This window comes from Antechinus flavipes, chromosome 5 (genome assembly GCF_016432865.1).
Source record: "Antechinus flavipes isolate AdamAnt ecotype Samford, QLD, Australia chromosome 5, AdamAnt_v2, whole genome shotgun sequence".
NCBI classification, from domain to species: domain Eukaryota; kingdom Metazoa; phylum Chordata; class Mammalia; order Dasyuromorphia; family Dasyuridae; genus Antechinus; species Antechinus flavipes.
This window is the reverse complement of record NC_067402.1, coordinates 240,721,258-240,742,927: the sequence shown is the minus strand read 5'-3', so window position 1 is coordinate 240,742,927 and position 21,670 is coordinate 240,721,258. Positions and strand designations below refer to the sequence as shown.

The 21,670-nt window shown below is 36.0% G+C and overlaps 1 protein-coding gene across 1 annotated transcript in view; it reads right to left on the bottom strand.

The window, feature by feature from the left end:
• Positions 1–19,409, bottom strand: part of GLIPR1L1 (GLIPR1 like 1) — a 46,941-nt gene extending 27,532 nt beyond the window's left edge. The window contains exon 1 of the mRNA XM_051961271.1: positions 19,139–19,409. Within this exon, the coding sequence (XP_051817231.1) occupies positions 19,139–19,330 (192 nt within the window). The 5' untranslated portion in view covers positions 19,331–19,409. The remainder of the gene's footprint in view (positions 1–19,138) is intronic.
• Positions 19,410–21,670: the final 2,261 nt, after the last annotated feature.

Below are 21,670 nucleotides of genomic sequence, written 5' to 3'. Positions count from 1 at the left end.
TCAGAGATGCAGGAGTCCTAGGGGCTGCTGGGGGCAGAGTTGCGGTTTTCATTGGGATTGCACAATGGGGTCCCACTTTGGTTCCACAGAACTTTTCTGTTGACCTTCCAGTTCCTCTTTGGTGTCTCTATGCTGAAAGGTCTGGAAGCTACCAGTACTGCTGCTGATTCAAAAGGTTGGTCTGAGTCAGGGTTGGGGCTGGGCCTGGGGCTGCACTGGGGTGCCCTGCACCAGGACTACATGCTAGATTTCCATCCTATTGTCATAGATCTTTTCTGCTGAGCTTCTAAGTTGCCTTTGCCTGGAAAATGTTCTACTCTGTTTTTTGGTTTGTGATGCTCTAAAATTTGTTTCATGCCATTTATTTAAAGGAAGTTGGAGCAGTTTGGGGGAGATATTGGGCAAGTTCCTGCCTTTACTCAGCCATCTTGGCTCCCCAAAACTATATTTAGTATTTAATGTGTTTATTGACTTTAATCTAAGAAATACAAAATTGAATAAAAAGAGGGTCACATATATACAAATAGCAATAATAAAGTTAGGATGGGAAAAAGCACTTGTTAGAAAGTAAATAGAGTTGAGGAAACAGGAAACAAAATTCAGAATTAAATGATTAGAAGCGGGTTTTTAAAAGATGGATGTATGCTTAATTGACAGAAACTGCTATTGTGTGACATTCAGTTGGAAGATCAGCATTTGAAACTTAAGTGTATCTCAGAGAGACATGGCAGAAAGACAATGAATTCTCCTTTGATTCACATAGGAGGAGATCAAGTTAGATTGCATTTCAGAAATCATAATTATTTAGAAGATTCTAAATTGTTCATTACTGCAAATACCAATTATTTCAAACTAATCATTACTGAAATAACCTGCATTCTCATCATGACACTGTATACGAAAAACTGCCAGTTCAAAAGAATTAAAATGACAACCCAGAAAGTGACTGAAGAGAACTTAGGGTATGTAATAAGGTTGGGAAAAGTTGCTGGTAGTCACTTGCTTCCAAGAAGGAAGCAGAAAAGACATTATATAGTATTTATCTGATTCCAAATAGAAGTGGGATAGTCTTAGAATAAGAAGCATACAATGATAATACTAAAATACCAAAAGAAAAAGAAGTCCTCCAATTTGTCCAATGTTAAGGTCAGAGGACAAAGGTCATGTTCAGTGCAACCAGGAGGTAAACAAGCAGAAATGCTTGAGAGCCCTGGAAGTGACTTCTGTATGCAAAAAGAGACTGCATCATGAGCAAGAACTCTGCCCATACTGAGGTAGCTTCTTAACAGGAGTGTCTCCTTCCCTGATTGACTGTGTGTATGACCTCATAGAACCTATGTAAGCTGTAAGGAGGAGGAGCTCACTCTCTTTTCACCTGGAGCTCTGCTGGGAGTAGGAACTAAGAGAGTACACGAGGTCAAAGGGTAGGATGTAGACATGTAAATAAAGATCCTGAGCTTGCATACAACTGCTCTCCAGTGCTCTATTGCTAATCATGTGAAATAGCAGCTAGAGACTTCTGAAGGCCTCAGAAAGAGATAAGCTTGGTATAGACAATGACCAGAGATTTCTCTGAGGGCCTGGTAATTAGGAGAGACTGGCAATAGCAAATGCAGCGCTAAACATTTGTAATCCAATAAATCTTCTCTGAAGCACTTGTAGAGATACTTTCATGCTTCACATTTGTTCATTTTGTTTCCACAATTATATAGCAAGCTTCAAATCTTTTGGTGGGGGAGGGGAGAGTAATACCTAATACCCTTAAGAACTTAAGAGAATGATTATGCTTAATTTAATATCCAAGAGTAATCTGGACAGTTTTAGGATGTGATTAAAGTGTCATTTGACACTTTAATCTTTAGACTAAGCTCTTTGAGCATAGGGGATATTGGGAGTTTTTTGTTTTGTTTTTCCTTTTTTTTTTTTTTTTGTATCCTAAATACTTAGCACAGTGCCTGGCATATAGTTGCTTATAAATTCTGACTGAATGATAAGTCCTAGTGTCTGTTCTTATAACCTTATACTTGGAATTATTGTAACAGTCTGCTTTTTGGTCCCTCTGTCTTAAGCCTCTTCCTATTCCATGTCATCCTCCTCTCAAGCTGCCAAACTCATCATCCTAAAGCCCAAGTCTAACCATGTCACCTTCCTCCCCAATATCCCCATACAATTTTATTCTGTGGTTCCAAATTACCTCTAGGATGAGATATAAAATACTCTGTTTAGACAGTGTTCAAAGCTTTCTATAACTTGGCTCCCTTATAGCTCATTCTTAATTATCCCCAGCCTTTTTCAATGCACTCTGTGATCCAGCAACATTTTCATCCTTGCCTGGTCTCATAGTTGATTTTCCTCATTGTCTTTTAGTTTCTCATCATCTCAACTTTTTCTTTCTCCTGGTTTTCTTTTAGGCTCATCTAAAGTCTTACTCTTTACAAAAAGACTTCCTTGATCTCCTGATTCCCCTTAATGCTTTCATCTTCCTTGAAATCATCTCCAATTTATCCTGTATTTGTCTTGTTCATATGTGCTTATTTAAATGTTATCTTTTCAACCAACCAGTGAGCTCCTTATGAGCAGGGACTGTCTTTTAGACTTCCTTTATATTCTCAGAACTTTCTCTAATACATAGTGGATACATAATGAATGCTAGTTGACATACTAAGATTGATGAAAGTTTAAAAAAATTAGTTAATACCTGGGTGGTATTAAAGCTATCAGGCCCCTTTTCCAGCTGTTTTCCATCTTTGTTGTCTACCAGATTCACCCAACTTTCATTTATGGCTCCAAGAACCTGTAGCATGCTCAGTGGTCACATTCTGGAAAACTATCTTGTCTAATGGACTAAGCCATTTTGGGGTAAAAAATAGGTCACAAACCCTTGGAAAAGTTAGAAAGTGTCTAATCTAAACATATGAAGACTTCCCTAGTTAAATGGGCGGATGAGAACAATGTGTTCTGAATGTTCATGAGAGCAGCTGAAGCAGGTTTAGATTTTGATCTGACATTGAAGATGCTAAAGTGATCCACTGTGTACTAAGCCATCATCAGTAATCTTAACTTTTGTTCTGTCACTGGACTCTAAAAACAATGGAAGAGTGAAGCTAACAAATTTGCACAACTCATCTCTCTTAAATCCAATTTTGCATCAATCAAAAGACATAACCCACACTATTTTACCAGTTTTATCTATTTCAAAATCTTGTGGCAACAGGCATGTGAGGCAATAGTTGATGGAGATACATTGTGATCTGTAGTCAGTCTTGTACACAAGTTGGCCACAGGATCATCTTCTTACTGGACTGAAGCAGCAGTGGGATTTGGCAACTTCCTGGGTATCTAAGCAATCTTTCCAAAGGACTGTACTGATCACCTCTTAGCATGGTTAAGGGGATAGAAAAAGTGATCTAAAAATTGTCTGCTTCACCCAACCTGGCTTTCTACAGTAGGTGGGAATCCCATCCTGTGATGTAAACATACATACAACACACAAATGTATAATAATTTTTTCAAAGATGATTTCATTGACCATACATAAAATACACAATATAGACAACATGAAATCCAATAGACCTGAAAGAATAGCTCTTGTTGCAAGAAAAGTCATCAAGTATTGCATCTAAACAGTAGTTCTGAGTGAAACAAGACTGGCCAATGAGATCAGATTACTGAAGCTGGATATACCATTTTTTTGGAGTGAATACAGCAATGGGGAGCATTGTGAACTGATGCAGGTTTTGCAATCAAAACTAATCTAGTCAACAAGTTTGTATGCCTACCAAAAATAGTGAATGACAGATTCATGACAAAGCAATTGTCATTTTCAGGAAAGTGCCATTCCACTATTATCAGTACTCCCACTATACTGAATTCTGATGAAGTGAAAGAAAAATTTTAGAAAGATCTCAAAACCCTCATCATCAATGTGCTAAAAAAAAAAAAAGAAGAAGAAGAAGATAAGCTTATAATTCTGGATAACTTTAACACCAAAGTAGTCACAGACTCTCAGATAAAGCAAGGAGTCATTGCGAGGAATAAGAGCAGAAACAGCACAGCAATTGTCATTTACTATTGAAGACTTGTACATCTTGTGATCTTATCACCAATCATTATCTTCCATTTGACAAAACGCAATAAAACTTCAAGGATGCACCCTCCCAGCAAACACTGGCATTTAATAGATTATGTCATGTTAAGGAAAAGAGACAGATAATTTGTAAGAGTGATGAAGGTGATATGTTTGTTATACAGAGTGCTGCATTGATAATAAGTTTATCTTCTTTTCAAGTTAAATATTTGTATTCAACAGAAGTGATGGCCCCAAGGGAAGAATGACTACCAGAAGTCTTAATATCAACAGATTAGAATGTTTCTCCTAGAATGAAAGTTTGCTACTAATGTGGAGGGAAAACTGAGCCAATTCCATTGGCAACAATGGAGTTGAAATGAAGTAGGCTGCATTCAGAAGTATGGTGCATAGAACTGCATGTACTCATCTGAGCGAGAAATATCGTCTGAGCTTGTTAATAGCATCAAGGTTAGGTTGAGGAAAATGATGGGGAAATTGAGAAGCTACTAAATGAAAAACTGAAAACTCCACAAAGATTACCAGTAGTAAAAATCATCATTCTCTAAAAAGACAGCATTTGAGTACATCAAAGGTAAAGTGGAAGCAAAACTTAAAAGAGAGTCACAGAATTCTTGGCTCAGCAAAAATTCAGTTCTTATTCAGTTTAATGCTGAAAATAACAATAAAAAGTACTTTTATGTTGCTCTGAAGGCTAATTATGGACCCAAAACCTATGGTGCATCTCAACTACTCAATGCTGATGGAGCCCCATTGATTGGTGATAAGAACATTATCCTAAAGAGATGGGCTGAACACTTCCATAGTGTTCTCAGTAGACCATCATCAATAAATGCTGAAGCCACTGACCATATACCTAGCTAAACTTCCAAATGAAGAGGAGGTTTTTGAATGTCATTAGGGTCATCTCCTGTAGCAAAATACCTGATGACATCTCTATTCCAGTTAAGATTCACAAGATAGGGAGTCCACTTCTCATTCAAAAATTGACTAAAATCTTCTAGATTATAAGGCAAGAAGAGATTATCACCCAGGAATTCAAGGATACTTAAGACTGTCCATCTTTATAAAGAAAAAGGAAAGAGATTGTCCTATAACAATCATATAGGGGTGGGGGCCCTTTTTGTTGTTGCAGGCAAGAGTCTTGCCAGAGTCCTCCCTAATAGGATGATCCTTTACCTAGAAGATGGTTATCTACCCAAGAGCTAATATACTTTTAGAAATGGTCATTATGACTAATATATCAAAGACCTTTATCAGACTGACAAATGTTGTATACATATATCTGTTCTGCTCCTGGCATTTCTCCTGGAATTGTTAGACAGCAAATAACATAGTGATCAGTCATAATGACTTATAGAAAATCATTACAAAATTTGGTTGCCTGGATAAGTTCATCATATTTACATACTTGTTTTATGGAGGCATGCTTTCATTAGTTCTAGATAATAGATGTTTTCTCACTCTTTCCCAGTCACCATGCTTTTTCTTAGTATGAAGTTTTCAGCAATGTTGTGACTTCTTCAATAAAGATGAAAATGGCATCTAGATCAACTATCACACTTACAGTAAATTATTTTAACCTGAAAAGACTACAAGCCAAGACAAATGTGGAGAGTTGGTTCACAATTATTTTTTTCACAAATGATTACACACTCCTGGCAGTCTCTGAGGCTCAGATGTAACAAAGTATGAATCATATTTTTTGTTGTTGGTGTTGTTGTTGCTTGCTCTAATTTTGGCCTAACAATCAACACCAAGAAAATAGTTTATTCATCAGCTAGCATCATGCCATCCGCATATAAAACAATCAGTTATTGCAAATGGAGAAATTATGAACACTATGGATAAGTTCACTTATCTTGATAATATATTTTCTAGGGATGAACACTTAGATGATGAGGTTGGTTAACACAATGGGAGGTAAAATGAGGGTCCTGGGATATGTGACTTAGATCACCCAAATCTTGATCAAAGAAATATCAATTTCCTTATCACCTGTCTGAACAAAAAGGAGAATCAACATTTTGAGCAAACACAATGAGCAAGGATACCCCCATTAACCCTTTAGAATTTCTTTTACTGTCTTTTAATATCTTGGCCTGGGTACATTGTAAAGAGAGACTTCCCACAGTGGTTGTCTGGGTAAGAAAGTACAAAACGGTAAAAGCCTTTTTTGCCAGAGTTAGTTCTGTGCTTGGGAACCTCTAAGGAAAACTGTGAAAGAAAAGGGTATACTTTCCAAACTGAAGGGTGACAGCTATAGTGCTGACTTCACTGTTGTATAACTATGAAACTTGGATAAAATACCTGTGCCATGTCAGGAAACTGAATTGCTTAGGAAGATTCTGAAGATCACCTGGGAAGATAAAGTACCAGACACTGAGATCCTTTCTCAAGCTAAACTGCTGAGCATTCAAACTCTACTACAGAGAGTACAACTACAATAGACTGGCCAGTGCTCACATGGAGGTCAGAAGAAGGAAAAGAAAGACACTCTGAAGGTCTCTCTGAAGAACTTTGGACTGGATTTGTGACAAGGGAAATACTGGAAAAGGAATATCCAACAAGAAATGTTATGCTAACTCAAAAGAAAATGAGATTTACAAATTTAGAGACATGAGCACTCCAAATGTTCACATAGACTCTGTGCCCAAACTGGGGGAGTGCCTTCTGAGATTGTATTGGTCTGATCAGCTATAGGTAGACACACTGTACCTTGACTCCAACATAGTGATGTTATTTTGTTCCTCTTCAAGAGCAAAGGATAACAAATCTATATAATACACAAAGGTGTATTTGTTAAGTCCCCACAAATGGCTGAACTTTTCACTTTTTATCTGGATGCTTGGTTCCCTGAGGATATTAATTTGGATTCACATGATATTTATCTAGTATACAAAAATCAAAACCTTAATGGTATGTTACTAAATTACTCCGAAAGCTTTTAGATATTAGACCTTCCATGTTTGCCCACAAAATTAAATTATAGATTTATTTTTATTCCCTTTCAATGTACATGATAATATTAACTAATACATAAACAAAAATTGAATCATTATCTACTTCCCCAAAAGAGCAAGTTCCCCATTACAACTTAATGTGCATCATTCTTGTTAGCAAATTTAAGAGTAATTTTCTATTCTTCTTTGTTTCTAATATAAATCATCAATATAGAGAAGTGAGGACTAGGCATGTAAATTTGAGAATAATCAGCAATTGAAATCATGCTTATAGATGAACCTCTTTATGAGGTACATTAAAATATTGGTAAAGTTTATCCTGGACCGCTGGATGAAGGCCACCAAACAATACTTGAGGGATCCCTCAGGATTATAGATTGACAATTCTTTTGTACTTCTTATCTATATTTGCTAAGGTGGGAAATGAAAGTTTTTATGCAGCTAGCATATTCTATTAACCCAAATGTTGATAAAAGACTTGGGATCCTTTTACTCACTAATACAGAAGCTAAGACATAAACTTTATGCTAGTTATATCCTAAGGTTTCCCAGAAGAAACACAGTGGGCCAAGGAGTGATACTCCAAGATTGAATCTCTTCTGTGTAATCCCAGAGTTTAGATTAGTCAATATTTCTCCACAAAATTCAACTTTGAGAGTACAAACAGATTTTCTATCCTGCTGAAAAAAGTTTGAGTATAAGTCTGATAATAAATCGAACCTAAAGAAATGAATATTTCTTTCTTGTATTTAATAACTAGTTATTGTATTAGGACAGAGGTTTTTACCGTTTTGTACTTTCTTACCCAGAACCCAACCACTGTGGGAAATCTCTCTACAATGTACCCAGGCCAAGATATTAAAAGACAGTAAAAGAAATTCTAAAGGGCTAATGGGTGTATTCTTGCTCATTGTGTTTGCTCAAAATGTTGATTCTCCTTTTTGTCCAGACAGATGATAAGGAAATTGATATCTCTTTGATCAAGATTTGGGGGATCTAAGTCATATATCCTAGGACCCTCATTTTACCTCCCATTGTGTTAACCAATAAGAGGAGATTTTCACCCTTTAGGAGTACTTAACTTTGAATCTACCACCAGGTGTTTTTGGTTTAAGTGAGACAGCCAAATGACTATCCTTTTATTAACAAACATGCTGTCCTTATCGATAAAATGATTAAATTACCCAGAAATTATTTATGTGAATCCTAAGCTAATTTATTCTCAGGATAAATCCATCCTGCTTCTTTACTACAATTAGGTCAGTTTTCCAGACTGTCCTGTTTGCATAGAATGATGTGAAGCTGAAATTCTTGGCCCATTTTTTCATTGTCTAGAACTCCAACCTGTCTGGTTATAGCATCTTTAAAGATAGCCATAACAACCTTTGAGATCTTGATTTGAGATCTTTAAGACAGGTCTGGAACATGGTAAGCTGGATGCATTGCACCTGGTTCCATTTTGATCCTAATTTTATCTCCCCAAACTCTTCCCTGATTCCTCCCTTTACTTCCTAGATCCTTTCTCTGATCGCCTGAGACTTTAAAAAGGATAGTCCCTAAAATGCAAATTGCTCATTTTGGATGACTGCCATACCTAGTTTTATTTGCTTTCATCTGTGAAACTATTTTTATTGTGCCACAGTTCCCTTTTATTGTCCTGACCCAGTTTCCCGAATTGTCCTGACTCAATTTCCCTAAATTGTCCTGCCTTGGTTTCCTTGAATTGTTCTGCTTCAGTTCCTAATTGTTTTGCTCAATCTTGCAACACCATTCCTTCCTCCTAATCATCATGATCCAGATAAGGAGAAATACCTTCTGTCTTAGACATCATGACCCCAGATCTTCCCTACTTATCAGAATGTCTGGTGCCTCCCCCCACTCTGTCAACCAGATTGATAGCCCATTCCACTCTCAATGCTCTGACTCTGTCCTACCTCTGTCTAGCTTGGAGCCATATATATATATATATATTATATATATATATATATATATATATATATATCCCTGAGAACTCATATTGGCTGCTGGATTTTTGGAGAAGATAGTCTCATTCAGCCCTGGGACTAAACCATGATGAATCGATTTGTTTCCAGTAAATCTCTCCCTTTCAAGTAAAATGTTAAAAACTCTCTAATCTCTATCTTGGGCCAGTTTCTCCAGCATTACATTTGGAGGCTTCCCAGTGAGATATTAGAAATGAGAGCAAGATTAGAGATTAGAGACCTTCAGGTCTCTGCCTTGGGCCTTGGGGCAGCTGAGGATCTGGGCTCTTTGTTAGGTGGAGGTTTAGCCCTCCTGATTTCTTCAGAATCTCCAGGAAAGAGCAGTTTTCAGCTGCACCCAAGGCCAACAGTGGACACCTCCATTTCAGTCACAGGAGAGTAAATCTGAGTGCCTTAGGGTATAATCTGATCTGTTCTGTCTGTGCCAACATCTGCATTCTCAGAATAATAATGCCTATAGCATTAAATTCTGATAATGATATCATTCCAGGATGCTGGATGATACATATCTGGTCTGATATGATTCTGAGTGCCTTTTTAAGGCACTATTTGGTTATAAGCGTTAAATGTTTTGTTTAAGGTTGTAATTGTGCAGTTTATGTCTTGTGTGATTTGTATTCTGTGTAACTTATCTGTCTGTTTTGTTGGTTAAAGAGCTGTGTTAAAGTTTTAAGAACAATGATGAAGAATTAGTTATTTCAAAGTTGCAACTGTGCTTAGTATAGAAATTGCTTGTGATTTCTAACTCCTTAACCTGTTGCACTGATCTGTAAGTAAAAGGAACAGAAAAGCTTGGCTTGGGTTGGGCTGGGCAGATAATACCTCTGATGGACAAAGGAGTTTATGCTAATTGATGGTTTAAACTTAGTGAAAAAGAAAATGTATACTTTCGGGAAGTTTTTAAATGATGGAAAATAATTTTACTGTTGCCTGTGCAGGCTAGATTTAGTTATCTTGAGTTTAACGATGGGTTTTTAACTTGAAGTTCTGTTAATTTGCCTGAAAAGGGTCAAATGCCTCTAATTAGATAAAGTATGTTACCTTCTGAAACATACTGGGTAATTTGTTAACATAAATTATGCTTTAAATCAAGCTCTGCCGTACATGTGGGTTTTATGGAGTCATTGAGCTGATAGTCACTGTATTGTGAATCTTAAAAATTTTTAAGGGAAAGGAGAATGAAGTTGATTTAAGAGAGACGAGAAAGAAAATTTGCATGTGGAAAAGAAGTTGGGTGGGATAGGAGAAATGGGATCTTTTGTCTTCAAAGGTGAAGATTTAAATTCACCCCCCCACACACACACACACACTGCTTTCTGCTACTTCAGCAATGGAGCATATAATTAGAAAGGTTGTTGGAAATTGGTTAAAGTATGTAGCAAGAGGGAAAGAGAAAATGTTGAGTAGGATTCCAAAGTTAGAAGAAATGCCACATGGGGTGGGAAGGGCGGAAGGGTGGAAGGGCTAAAGGGAAGAAGGGTGGAAGGGTGGCCTTAGAAAGAACCTTGTCAAGATGTTATCTGATTCCCCTTCCACATTTTTTTTGTCAAGTTGCAGCCTCTTGGCCCTTGCTGAAAAGAACTGTGATTTTTTTTTTGTCCCCTGATTTTTTTTAATAGCTTTTTATGCACGGGTAATTTTTCAGCATTGACTCTTGCAATACCTTCTGTTCCAACTTTTTCCCTCCTTCCCCCCACCCCATGCCCCAGATGGCAGGTAGACCAATACATGTTAAATATGTTAAAGTATCTTTTAAATACAATATATGTATACATATCCATAGTTATTTGCTGCACAAGAAGAATCAGATTTTGAAATAAAGTAAAATTAACCTGAGAATGAAATCAAAAATGCAAGTGGATAAAAACAAGAGGGAAAGGAAATGCTATGTAGTGGTTCACTCTCATTTCCCAAGAGTTCTTTTACTGGTATAGCATTATTGAACGAATGGAACTGATTTGGAATTGATCACCATATAATATTGTTGTTGAAGTATATAATGATCTCCTGGTCCTACTCATTTCACTCAGAATCAATTCATGTATCTCTCCAGGCCTTTCTGAAATCTTCCTGCTGGTCATTTCTTACTGAACAATAATATTTCATAACATTCATATACCACAATTTATTTAGCCATTCTCTAATTGATGGCCATAAATGCAATTTTCAGTTTCTAGCCACAAAAAAGGGCTGCCACAAACATTTTTGCACATACAAGTCCCTTTCCCTTCTTTAAGATCTATTTGGGATATAGGCCCAGTAGTAATACTGCTGGATTAAACAGTATGCACATTTTGATAACTTTTTGAGCAAGTAGTTCCAAATTGTGCTCCAGAATGGCTGGATTAATTCACAGTTCTAGCAGCAGTGTATCAGTGTCCCAGTTTAGCCACATCCCCTCCAATATTTAGCTTATCTTCTGTCATCCTAGTCAATCTGAGAGGTGTGTAGTGGTATCTCAAGAGTTCTTAATTTGCATTTCTCTTATTAATAATGACTTGGAGTATTTTTTTCATATGGTTAGTAATAGTTTCAATTTCTTCATTTGTCAAATGTGGGTCAATGTCTAGTTTCTGCCATACTAACTTCCAATTTTGTCAGCAGTTTTTGTCAAACAGTGAATTTTTATCCCAAAAGCTGGGAGTTTGGGGGTTTGTCAAACACTAGATTGTTTTTTTTTTTTTATCAGATTTAAAAAGGCAATATTTTTTAAGAACAGTTGGCACAATATCATTCCCCTTTCAAATTTATTTAACATTCACCCAGAAAGAGAGTTTGGGTAAGGAGCACAATTTTGGAAAACACATGATAAAGAAATTAATTCTCAGTCTTGATTGCTTTGTAGGGTACTTTTGGAGTTCCCATAATATGTCACATGACTTTTCTTGTAGAGTCTTACAATGTTCTTTCCTCAATGTGTCCAGTTTGTCTTTGCTTTCTGATGCTGACACATATATTGACGATTCATAGAACGTTGTTTTAGGAAACTGCTAAGACTAGAACATTGATGTGAAGTCCCAAGATTCTCTGAATCTCTGATATTTACAATTTTTTTCTTTTCTTTTTCTTTTTTCCTTTTTTTTATTATAACTTTTTATTGACAGAACATATACCTGGGTAAATTTTTGCAACATTATCCCTTGCATTCACTTCTGTTCCGACTTTTCCCTTCCCTCTCTCCAACCCCTCCCCTAGATGGCAGGCAGTCTTATACATGTTAAATATGTTATAATATATCCTAGATACAATATGTGTGTGCAGAATCGTACAGTACTCTTGTTGCACAAGAATTGGATTCAGAAGGTAAAAATAACCTGGGAAGAAAAACAAAAATGCAAGTAAGTCCACATTCATTTCTCAGTATTCTTTCTTTAGGTGTAGCTGATTCTGTCCATCATTGATCAATTGAAACTGAATTAGATCTTCTCTTTGTCGAAGATATCCACTTCCATCAGAATATATCCTCATACAGTATTGTTGTTGAAGTATATAATGATCTCCTGGTTCTGCTCATTTCATGGAGCATCACTTTGTGTAAGTCTTTCGAAGCCTCTCTGTATTCATCCTGCTGGTCATTTTTTTACCGAAAAATAATATTCCATAACATTCATATACCAAAATTTACCCAACCATTCTCCAATTGATGGGCATCCATTCATTTTCCAGTTTCTAGCCACTGCAAAAAGGGCTGCCACAAACATTTTGGCACATACAGGTCCCTTTCCCTTTTTTAGTATCTCTTTGAGATATAAACCCAGCAGTAACGCTGCTGGATCAAAGGGTATGCACAGTTTGATAACTTTTTTGGCATAATTCCAGATTGCTCTCCAGAATAGATTCGTTCACAATTCCACCAACAATGCATCAGTGTCCCAGTTTTCCCGTGTCCCCTCAAACATTCATCATTATTTTTTCCTGTCATCTTCACCAATCTGACAGGTGTGTAGTGGAATATCAGAGTTGTCTTAATTTGCATTGCTATGATCAATAGTGATTTGAAACACTCTTTCATATGAGTGGAAATAGTTTCAATTCCATCATTTGAAACTTGTCTGTTCATATTCTTTGATCATTTATCAATTGAAGAATGGCTTGATTTCTTATAGAGTCAATTCTCTATATATTTTGGAAATGAGGCCTTTATCAGAACCTTTAATTGTAAAAATGTTTTCCCAGTTTGTTGCTTCCCTTCTAATCTTGTTTGCATTAGTTTTATCTGTACAAATTCTATTTTGTGATCAATAATCATCTCTAGCTCTTCTTTCATCACAAATTCCTTCTTCCTTCACAAGTCTGAGATATAAACTATCCTATGTTCCTCTAATTTATTTATAATCTCGTTTTTTAATGCCTAAATTATGGACCTATTTTGATCTTATTTTGGTGTCCGGTGTTAAGTATGGGCCCATGCCTAATTTTTGCCATACTAATTTCCAGTTTTCCCAATAGTTTTTGTCAAATAGTGAATTCTTATCCCAAAAGTTGGGATTTGGGGGTTTGTCAAACACTAGATTGCTACAGTTATTGACTATTTTGTCCTGTTTACCTAACCTATCCCACTGATCAACTAAACTAATCAATAATAAGTGGTTTTGGTGACTGCTGCTTCATAATATAGTTTTAGATCAGGTACAGCTAGGCCACCTTCATTTGATTTTTTTTCATTAATTCCCTTGAAATTCCCTTTTGTTCTTCCATATGAATTTTGTTGTTATTTTTCTAGGTCATTAAAATAGTTTATTGGGAGTCTGATCGGTATAGCACTAAATAGATTAGTTTAGGGAATATTGTCATTTTTATTATATATGTTCAGCCTATCCAAGAGCACTTAATATTTTTCCAATTATTTAAATTATTTCTGTGGAAAGTGTTTTGTAATTTTGCTTGTATAATTCCTGACTTTCCTTTGGTAAATAGATTCCCAAATATTTTATGCTATTGACAGTTATTTTGAATGGAATTTCTCTTTGTATCTCTTGCTGTTGGATTTTGTTGGGGATGTATAAAAATGCTGAGGATTTATGTGGATTTATTTTGTACTCTGCAACTTTGCTAAAGTTGTGAGTTATTTCTAATAGCTTTTTAGTAGAATCTCTGGGGAGTTCTCTAAGTATACCATCACATCATCTGCAAGAGTGATAATTTGGTTTCCTCATTACCTACTCTAATTCCTTTAATCTCTTTCTCAACTTTTATTGTTGGGGCTAGCATTTCTAATACAATATTGAATAATGTAATAGTAGGCAACCTTGTTGCACTCCTGATTTTACTGGGAATGCTTCCGGTTTATCCCCATTACAGATGATGCTTACTGGTTTTAAATAGATGCTCCTGATTATTTTCAGAAAAAGTCCATTTATTCCTATCCTCTCAAATGTTTTTATTAGGAATGGATTTTGTATTTTATTTAAGTTATTGACTATTTTGTCCTGTGAACCTAACCTATTCCATTGATCAACTAATCTATTTCTTAGCCAGTACACCAAATGGTTTTGGTGACTGCTGCTTTATAATATAGTTTAGATCTGGTACAGTTAGGCCACCTTCATTTGATTTTTCTTTCATTTGTTCCCTTGAAAGTCTTGACCCTTTTGTTCTTTCAGATGAATATTGTTATTTTTCAATTCTGTTGGAATTGTCCTGGCAGACTCAGTTTGGGGCCTGTTTTTTAAGGAAATCTCCAAGATACAGAAACCTGTCCTGGGACTAGCAGGATGATTTGTTTCTTCAGTCCTGTAACCCCATTAATTAGTATTTCAGCATTCTCAAAGGACCTTGCAGTTTGATATCAGCCCTCTAAAAGTTTGGGCTTTGACTGCCTTGATGGTCTAACTGTGCATCCTCTGATAACTCTGCTTAGAAATCTGGATCCTTTCTGTTTGTTTGTTTTGTTTTGTTTTGTTTTGTTTTTGTTTTGTAGTGGGATTTCCTAGTCTGTCTATTCTCCCAGGAGGGGATGGATGGAGCCACTTTCATTCCCATTTTTCCCTCTGGAGTCTATCAGACAGAGATGTGCTCTGCCTTTCCTTCCCCTCATAGTAGAGCTAGGGCTGGCAGACACCACTGTCCTTAGCACCAAAGCTCTCCTGACCAGTAGTTTTGGGTATGTTAAGTGCACAAATGACGACAGATCTAATTCACAGTGAATTATCCACCTCAAACTGGATTTTCTGGCTGATATGGTGCTCCAACTGTAGAGAACAGGGAGCCTTTGTACCGCTCTTAACTCTGGTGTTGTCAGGGAGAGATTTGTCCTTGCCATAAGTCCTTATGTTTTTCTAGTTTTCTTTTGGTTTATTTGCCTCACATAGGGTTAATTAAAATTATGGTGCTAAGACCTTCCAAGTATCTAGAGGAAGGTAATTCAATGATTTGAAAATTCAGAAGAGAGAATGTGGAATATTGTGCCACAGTTCTCTTTTGTTGTCCTGACTCAGTTTCCCTAATTGCCCTGATTGTTTCCTTAAATTGTCTTGACTTGATTTCCCTGAATTCTTCTTTCTCAGTTCCTAATTGTTCTGCTCAATCCTGCAACACCACCCTTCCCTCCTAATCATCATGATCCAGATAAGGAGAAAGACCTTCTATCTTAGACATCCCTACTTATCAGAATGTCTGGAGCCTCCCCTCATTCTGTCATTGTTCTTCTTGATCCCAACTTCTCAGAATGTTTGGTGCTTCTCCCCAACCCTGTCAGAACTGGATTGATAGTCCATTCCACTCTCAATGCTCTGACTCTGCCCCTGCTTCTGAATACCTCCTGATAGCTTGGAGCCACATACATATATATATATACATATATATATATATATATATATAATATATATATATATATATATATATATACATATATACATATATATATATACACATATATATATATATACATATATATACATATATATATTTGAGAATTCATATTGACTGCTGGATTCTTGGAGATGATAATCTCATTCAGCCCTGAGACCAGACCATGAATCCATTTAGTCCCAGTAAATCTCTCCCTTTCAAATAAAATATTAAAAACTCTCTAAAGTCTATCTTGCCTCAGTTTCTCCAGCATTGTATTTTCACATAAATAGCAAACCTTTCTAAGCTGTGATGGATGCCTAACTTGGTTTTCCTCAGGTTGATTGAATGGTAACTGCATTTCTATAATACAATTTTTATATAATATTTTATAATTACACTCTTCCAAATCTATTGCTCTCCCAAGTCTATTTCATATTACCTCTTCTGGTACCTATTTTGCCACTTCATTCTGTCTCTTGAATATTTTTAATTGCCACATTAAATTATTATGGAGAGGCACATCATAAATATATTAATCAACTAGTGATGGAATTTTTTTGGCTATGGCAACCCATGAAAAAAAGAAAAAATATATATAAACATAGTCCTATGTGTAATATATAAAACACTGAATTCTCAATCAGGAAGATCTGTGTTTCAGTTTTACTTTATTTAGACACATTAAGTTATGTGACTCTGTGCCAGTTTGACTTTACTTTGCCTCAATTTCCTCTTCTGTAGAGATAATAATAACTTTGAAAATCTTAAGTAATCTATAATTGCAATTTGTGTATTTATATATGATATTTTGCAATGATGGCCATAGAGTTGGTGGGAAAGGATATGGAGGGGTAAAGGGCAGGTGAGAACCACATCCTTTTTGAATTTTGAATGTTGGGAACTCTTGGAAACTCAATGACAAATGAGAGGACAATTATTGGAGAAACTAAATTCTATGTATTCTTGCTATCAACAAAACTGGGAAAAGGAAGAAAGTTGCAGATGAAGGGAAGGATGGCCCTCAAACACTTCTTGCAGAGACCAAAAAAAGAAGAGAAAAAAAAGAATTAGTTGAGTAGATCTAGTCCTATTGATATATATTTTGAGTTTACTCTCTTTCCTTGCCAAGAAACCCAACCAGCAATTATCAGGCATAACTAAGACCCAGACTATCCTGTTTGTATAGTATGATTTTTTATTTCTTTTATCAGTCTCCATTGTCTATCCCTCAATCTTTTGGGCATCTTTAAACTACTTTTGAGATATTGATTAGCATATCTTTAGACAGGTCAGGGACATGGTCTGCCAGGTACTCTACAAAATTCTTTCCTGATAGTTCCCCTTATCCCCCGAGAAAACCCCAAGTTTATATTTCCCCTATAAAAGATTTGCCCACTATGAAGGTCAAGTTTTTTTCAGAATTAAGCTCACTATGAGGTATTCTCTCTCTCTCCCTCTTCATAGTACCTTCCCTTTAATGTCATCTTTCTCCTTACTATATAACTAACTCTGGTTAGTCTGCCAAACTCCTCTATGGATTTAGTCAGCCAGGTAATGGCATATTCAGGCCTCATGGCATATTCCAAAATCTTACCAAAATTGGTAACCCTAGTGCTTTTCCATATCTATTTTGTATTTACCACTCCTGGTGTTTATTTTACCTTATTTTTTCCTAAGTAATATACATTTTAGCAAAGGAAATGACCATTATTAATATATCACATTCGAATTAGGAATTGCTACCCTTAAGCTCATCATTATGTCCCCGAACTACAAGAAACATTATCTAATGAGATATTTGGTCTTTAAATATTACACTACTAATGATAAGTACTTGTAAAGGACTATCATTAAAATAACTGTAGCTTAGTTTTATCAATGCAGGTTGCTGAGAATGAAGCAGCAAAGAAATTGGATTAAGAACTTGATAAACTTTTTAGCACTTTGATAACAAGCTATCAAGCACTCTTGATATTTTATGATTTCAATGCAAAGATGTGAAAAAGTAAGAAAGGGAGATATTATTGAAATGGCAATTTTTAAGTTGGCTTGATAGATGTCTAAAAGATAAACTTTTAGACCAACCATCCACAGAGCAAAGATCAGAATTTATGATAAATGAGAAGAAAGTATAATAATATCGGAAAAAAAATATGGCATACAATCAAGATTAGTAGTCAATTATTTAAACATACTATTTTTATTAAAGCTTTTTTATTTTTCAAAACACATGCATGGATCTTCAACTTAACCCTTGCAAAACCCTGTGTTCTAATTTCCCTTCCTTTCCCTCACTACCTCTTCTAGATGGCAAGTAGTCCAATATATATTAAAAAATAGTAGAAATATATGTTAAATCCAATATATGCAAACATATTTATACAATTATCTTGCACAAGAAAAATCAAATCAAACTGGAAAAAATGCAAACAAACAACAAGAGATTTTGAAAATGTTATGTTGTGAAGCACACAGTTCCTACGGTCCTCTCTCTGGGTGTAGATGGCTCTCTTCATCACAAGATTATTGGAGCTGATCTGAATTATTTCATTGTTGAAGAGAGCCACTAAACATACTCTTGAAAAAAAAAATTTTAAGTGTGAAACTCGAAAAACAAACAAAAAAAAAATGACAAGTGTTTCCACTTTATGCATATATATATAATAGTTGTTGCAAAATAACTGTGATGATACAATTAAATTATGGGAGTGGAAGGGGGAAGAGTACATAACCCATCTAAGTTAGATACCTGTGATACTTTGATATAATGGAAAGAACAGTAGATATATAATCAGGAATCCAAGGCATGAATACAAAGACTTGACACTATTTGTGCAACCTTGGGAGGACTCAGTGTCCTCATTTTAAAAATGAAGAGGCTGCATTAATAGGGAACATTAAAAATTCCTTCCTATCATAGATATTATCATATAGTGTGATGCACTATGCTAAATTTGGACCTGGTGGAGGCAAGTTTGAATCCTGGTTCTATAATTTATTGCTTGTGTGATTTTTTTGACAAAGCATTCACTCTCAGCCTTGACCCCATCTGAAAAAACAAAACAAAACAATTATACTAAAATGTCCTTGAAGGTCTATTCCAGCTCAAAGTCTATGAAATTATTAACTTTTGCTTCTTTCCAGGCTTTGGTTACTTCATTTGTAAAACAAAGCTGAGAATATCTATGCTCCTACCTCACAGGTTCGTTTTGAAGTTCAAACAAAATAAACCATAGAATCCTAGATAAATGTTAGCTATGATTAATTATGATCCCATCTGGATTCTTTCTCACCATGTATCTCATGTTTCCAGAAGCCGGAGATATATTCCTCCTTACATCATTGTGGCTGCTGACACAATCCTCGATAAATTTGGGATCCGTGATGAGTGGAACTTGGTACTGCAGATCAGAGGATGGTAGTGTGACCATAATATGGCTCAAGATCAGGGCCCATAGCCAGGGAAGTGTCTGATCCAACATCATGGCTAGCAATTTGGGTTGGGAATTGAGTATTTGAGATCTTGGACCAACTTTGGAACAACTCCATAAGCTCCAACAGCCACTAACTGCCCTTCAACGGCATTCCATCCATCCTGACCACACCCTAGTCCCGCCCCTCACATCACCCACCCCAGTTCCACGCCCTGACTCCGTCTCAGCCAGGCTTTGCTAGGCTCTGCCCATTGTCGGCCTCATCTCTGGCTTTTATGGCTTCCTCTCCCTCTCGTTGGTTCCAGCTTCAGCACTCGTGTGCTTGTCTTGGAGCCTTGTTCATATCTAACATTGAAATCCAACTTCTGGTTGTTTCTCCAGTACTCTTTCATAGTTCTAGCCTCATACCTACGTCATCTCCACGCTTCTCATTTCCTTAAAGTCTTATGGCCTCTCTACTCCCAAATCCCCATCCTGGAACCTCCAGGGCTCTGCAGGAAATGATTTCGGAAGTGATGCAGTTTGACAGAATGATTAAGGACTGAGCTGGGTAGAAACTGAAACCCCAACACAAAGCCCTGAGGAGAAGAAGAATAAAAATAACACAAAACAATAGCTAGGTGGTATATAAACATTTAAAGGTTTGCAAAACATATTTGGTATCACAGTTTCTTATAAAAAAATTTTGTAAGATAAGTGCTTTTGTATCATTTCATGGCAAAGGAAAGAAATTGAGAGAAGTTAAATGAGTTACCCAGGGTCATACAGCTAGTAATAATATGGGACAGCATCTGAATTTGGATCTTCCTAAATGACAATTAGAACAGCAATAACGCAAGTCTTTTTTTTTTTTTTTAGATTGATAAAAGAGGTTTATTATTGGGTAAGCAAAGTTAAAGTATAGGCAAAGGTAGAGATAAGGAGGGCACTGGACAGAGGGTCCAGTGGACAGAGGGTCCTCACATGGTAGCCATGTTTGGAATCTCTGCCAATAACGCAAGTCTTAATAACAGGTAGGATAGGGAAATAGGTTCAAGAATTGCTTTCCTCTATTTCAGATATTTATTAATGATACGACAGTTGACAATTCACTTAATCTCTCTGTGCCTCTGTATAATGCAAGGATTGGACTAAATGGTATCAAAAGTCTCATTAAGTTCTTAATGTGTGGTCTTGTGACATAGGTTTAGATTTTCCACTTATCTACTGATAGACAGTTAAGCATATATTAATTAAATACTTTGTCCTAGGAAATATGCCAAATGTCTGGGCATGCAAAGAAAAAGTCCTCCATGCCCTCGAGGAGCTTACATTTTAATGGTCTAGAGGTACATTCAAAATGCATAAAGAATAGGAAAAAAAAACCTTAGAGAGCAAAACACTTTCAATTCTAAGAGTTTCAGGTTCTTTACCTTTCAATTCAGAGACTTGCAAAATCACAACCTTAGGTCTTAATTTGGCATCTTGACTTTCTTGTCAATACACTACAAATGTATTCAATAAACCAGAGGCTAAGAGGTTTTTGGGAACTCTTCATTTCTTTGATTCTTAAGATGATTGGGAGTCTGAAGGACATATAGAAGCCATCAGTACATTCTTTCATTTTACAAATAAGGAAACTGAATCTTAAATAATAAATGAGTTTCAAGGTAAACATATAGCTAATATGTGGCAGATCCAGATTCCAAACCTATTGTCTTGCCTCCAAATGAAGAGTTCTTTTCATTACAATTTGAGACTAAAGAATGGGAATGGGACAAAACAAAACATCTCTCTGTGGAAAGATAATAACATGAGTGGACTTGAAATCAGGATGATTTGAATTTAAATTCTTAAATACTAATCATGTGAGCATAGGCATGTCACTTAAAGTTTCTCAACTTGTTTCCTCATCTATAAAATAGGGTTAGCAAAAGTACCTATTTCTAGATTGACTTTTTTTTGGCCTCATCTCTTACCTACTTTTAATCACTAAATGGGTATTACCTCAATTAAACTGAAACCTGAGACCTTAGCTTAAAAAGACTAAGTTCTCCCACTGCATTTGGGGACATCTCTAGGAATGATAATCTATATCTTGCCACTGTATCCAGATGTCTCTGAAAGAGAGTGAGGCTGGTAACTTTGCACAGCTTTACCTTACTTAAATCCAATTCACTTGTAAGTCATGGTATCATCTTTCTTATATCATGGTCCACTTCAAGAATGAAGGTTGTTGATGATGCTATTACTATTATTATTACTACTACTTCACAGAGCAATGGTGGGAATCACATGAAATAACATGTGAAACAGTATGAAAAGCTTAAAAGCCATATGTTAATACTAAATTATCTAGTTAGAACAAAAAATAGAAAGTTTGAGAACATTAATTTCTAATAACATAGCAAA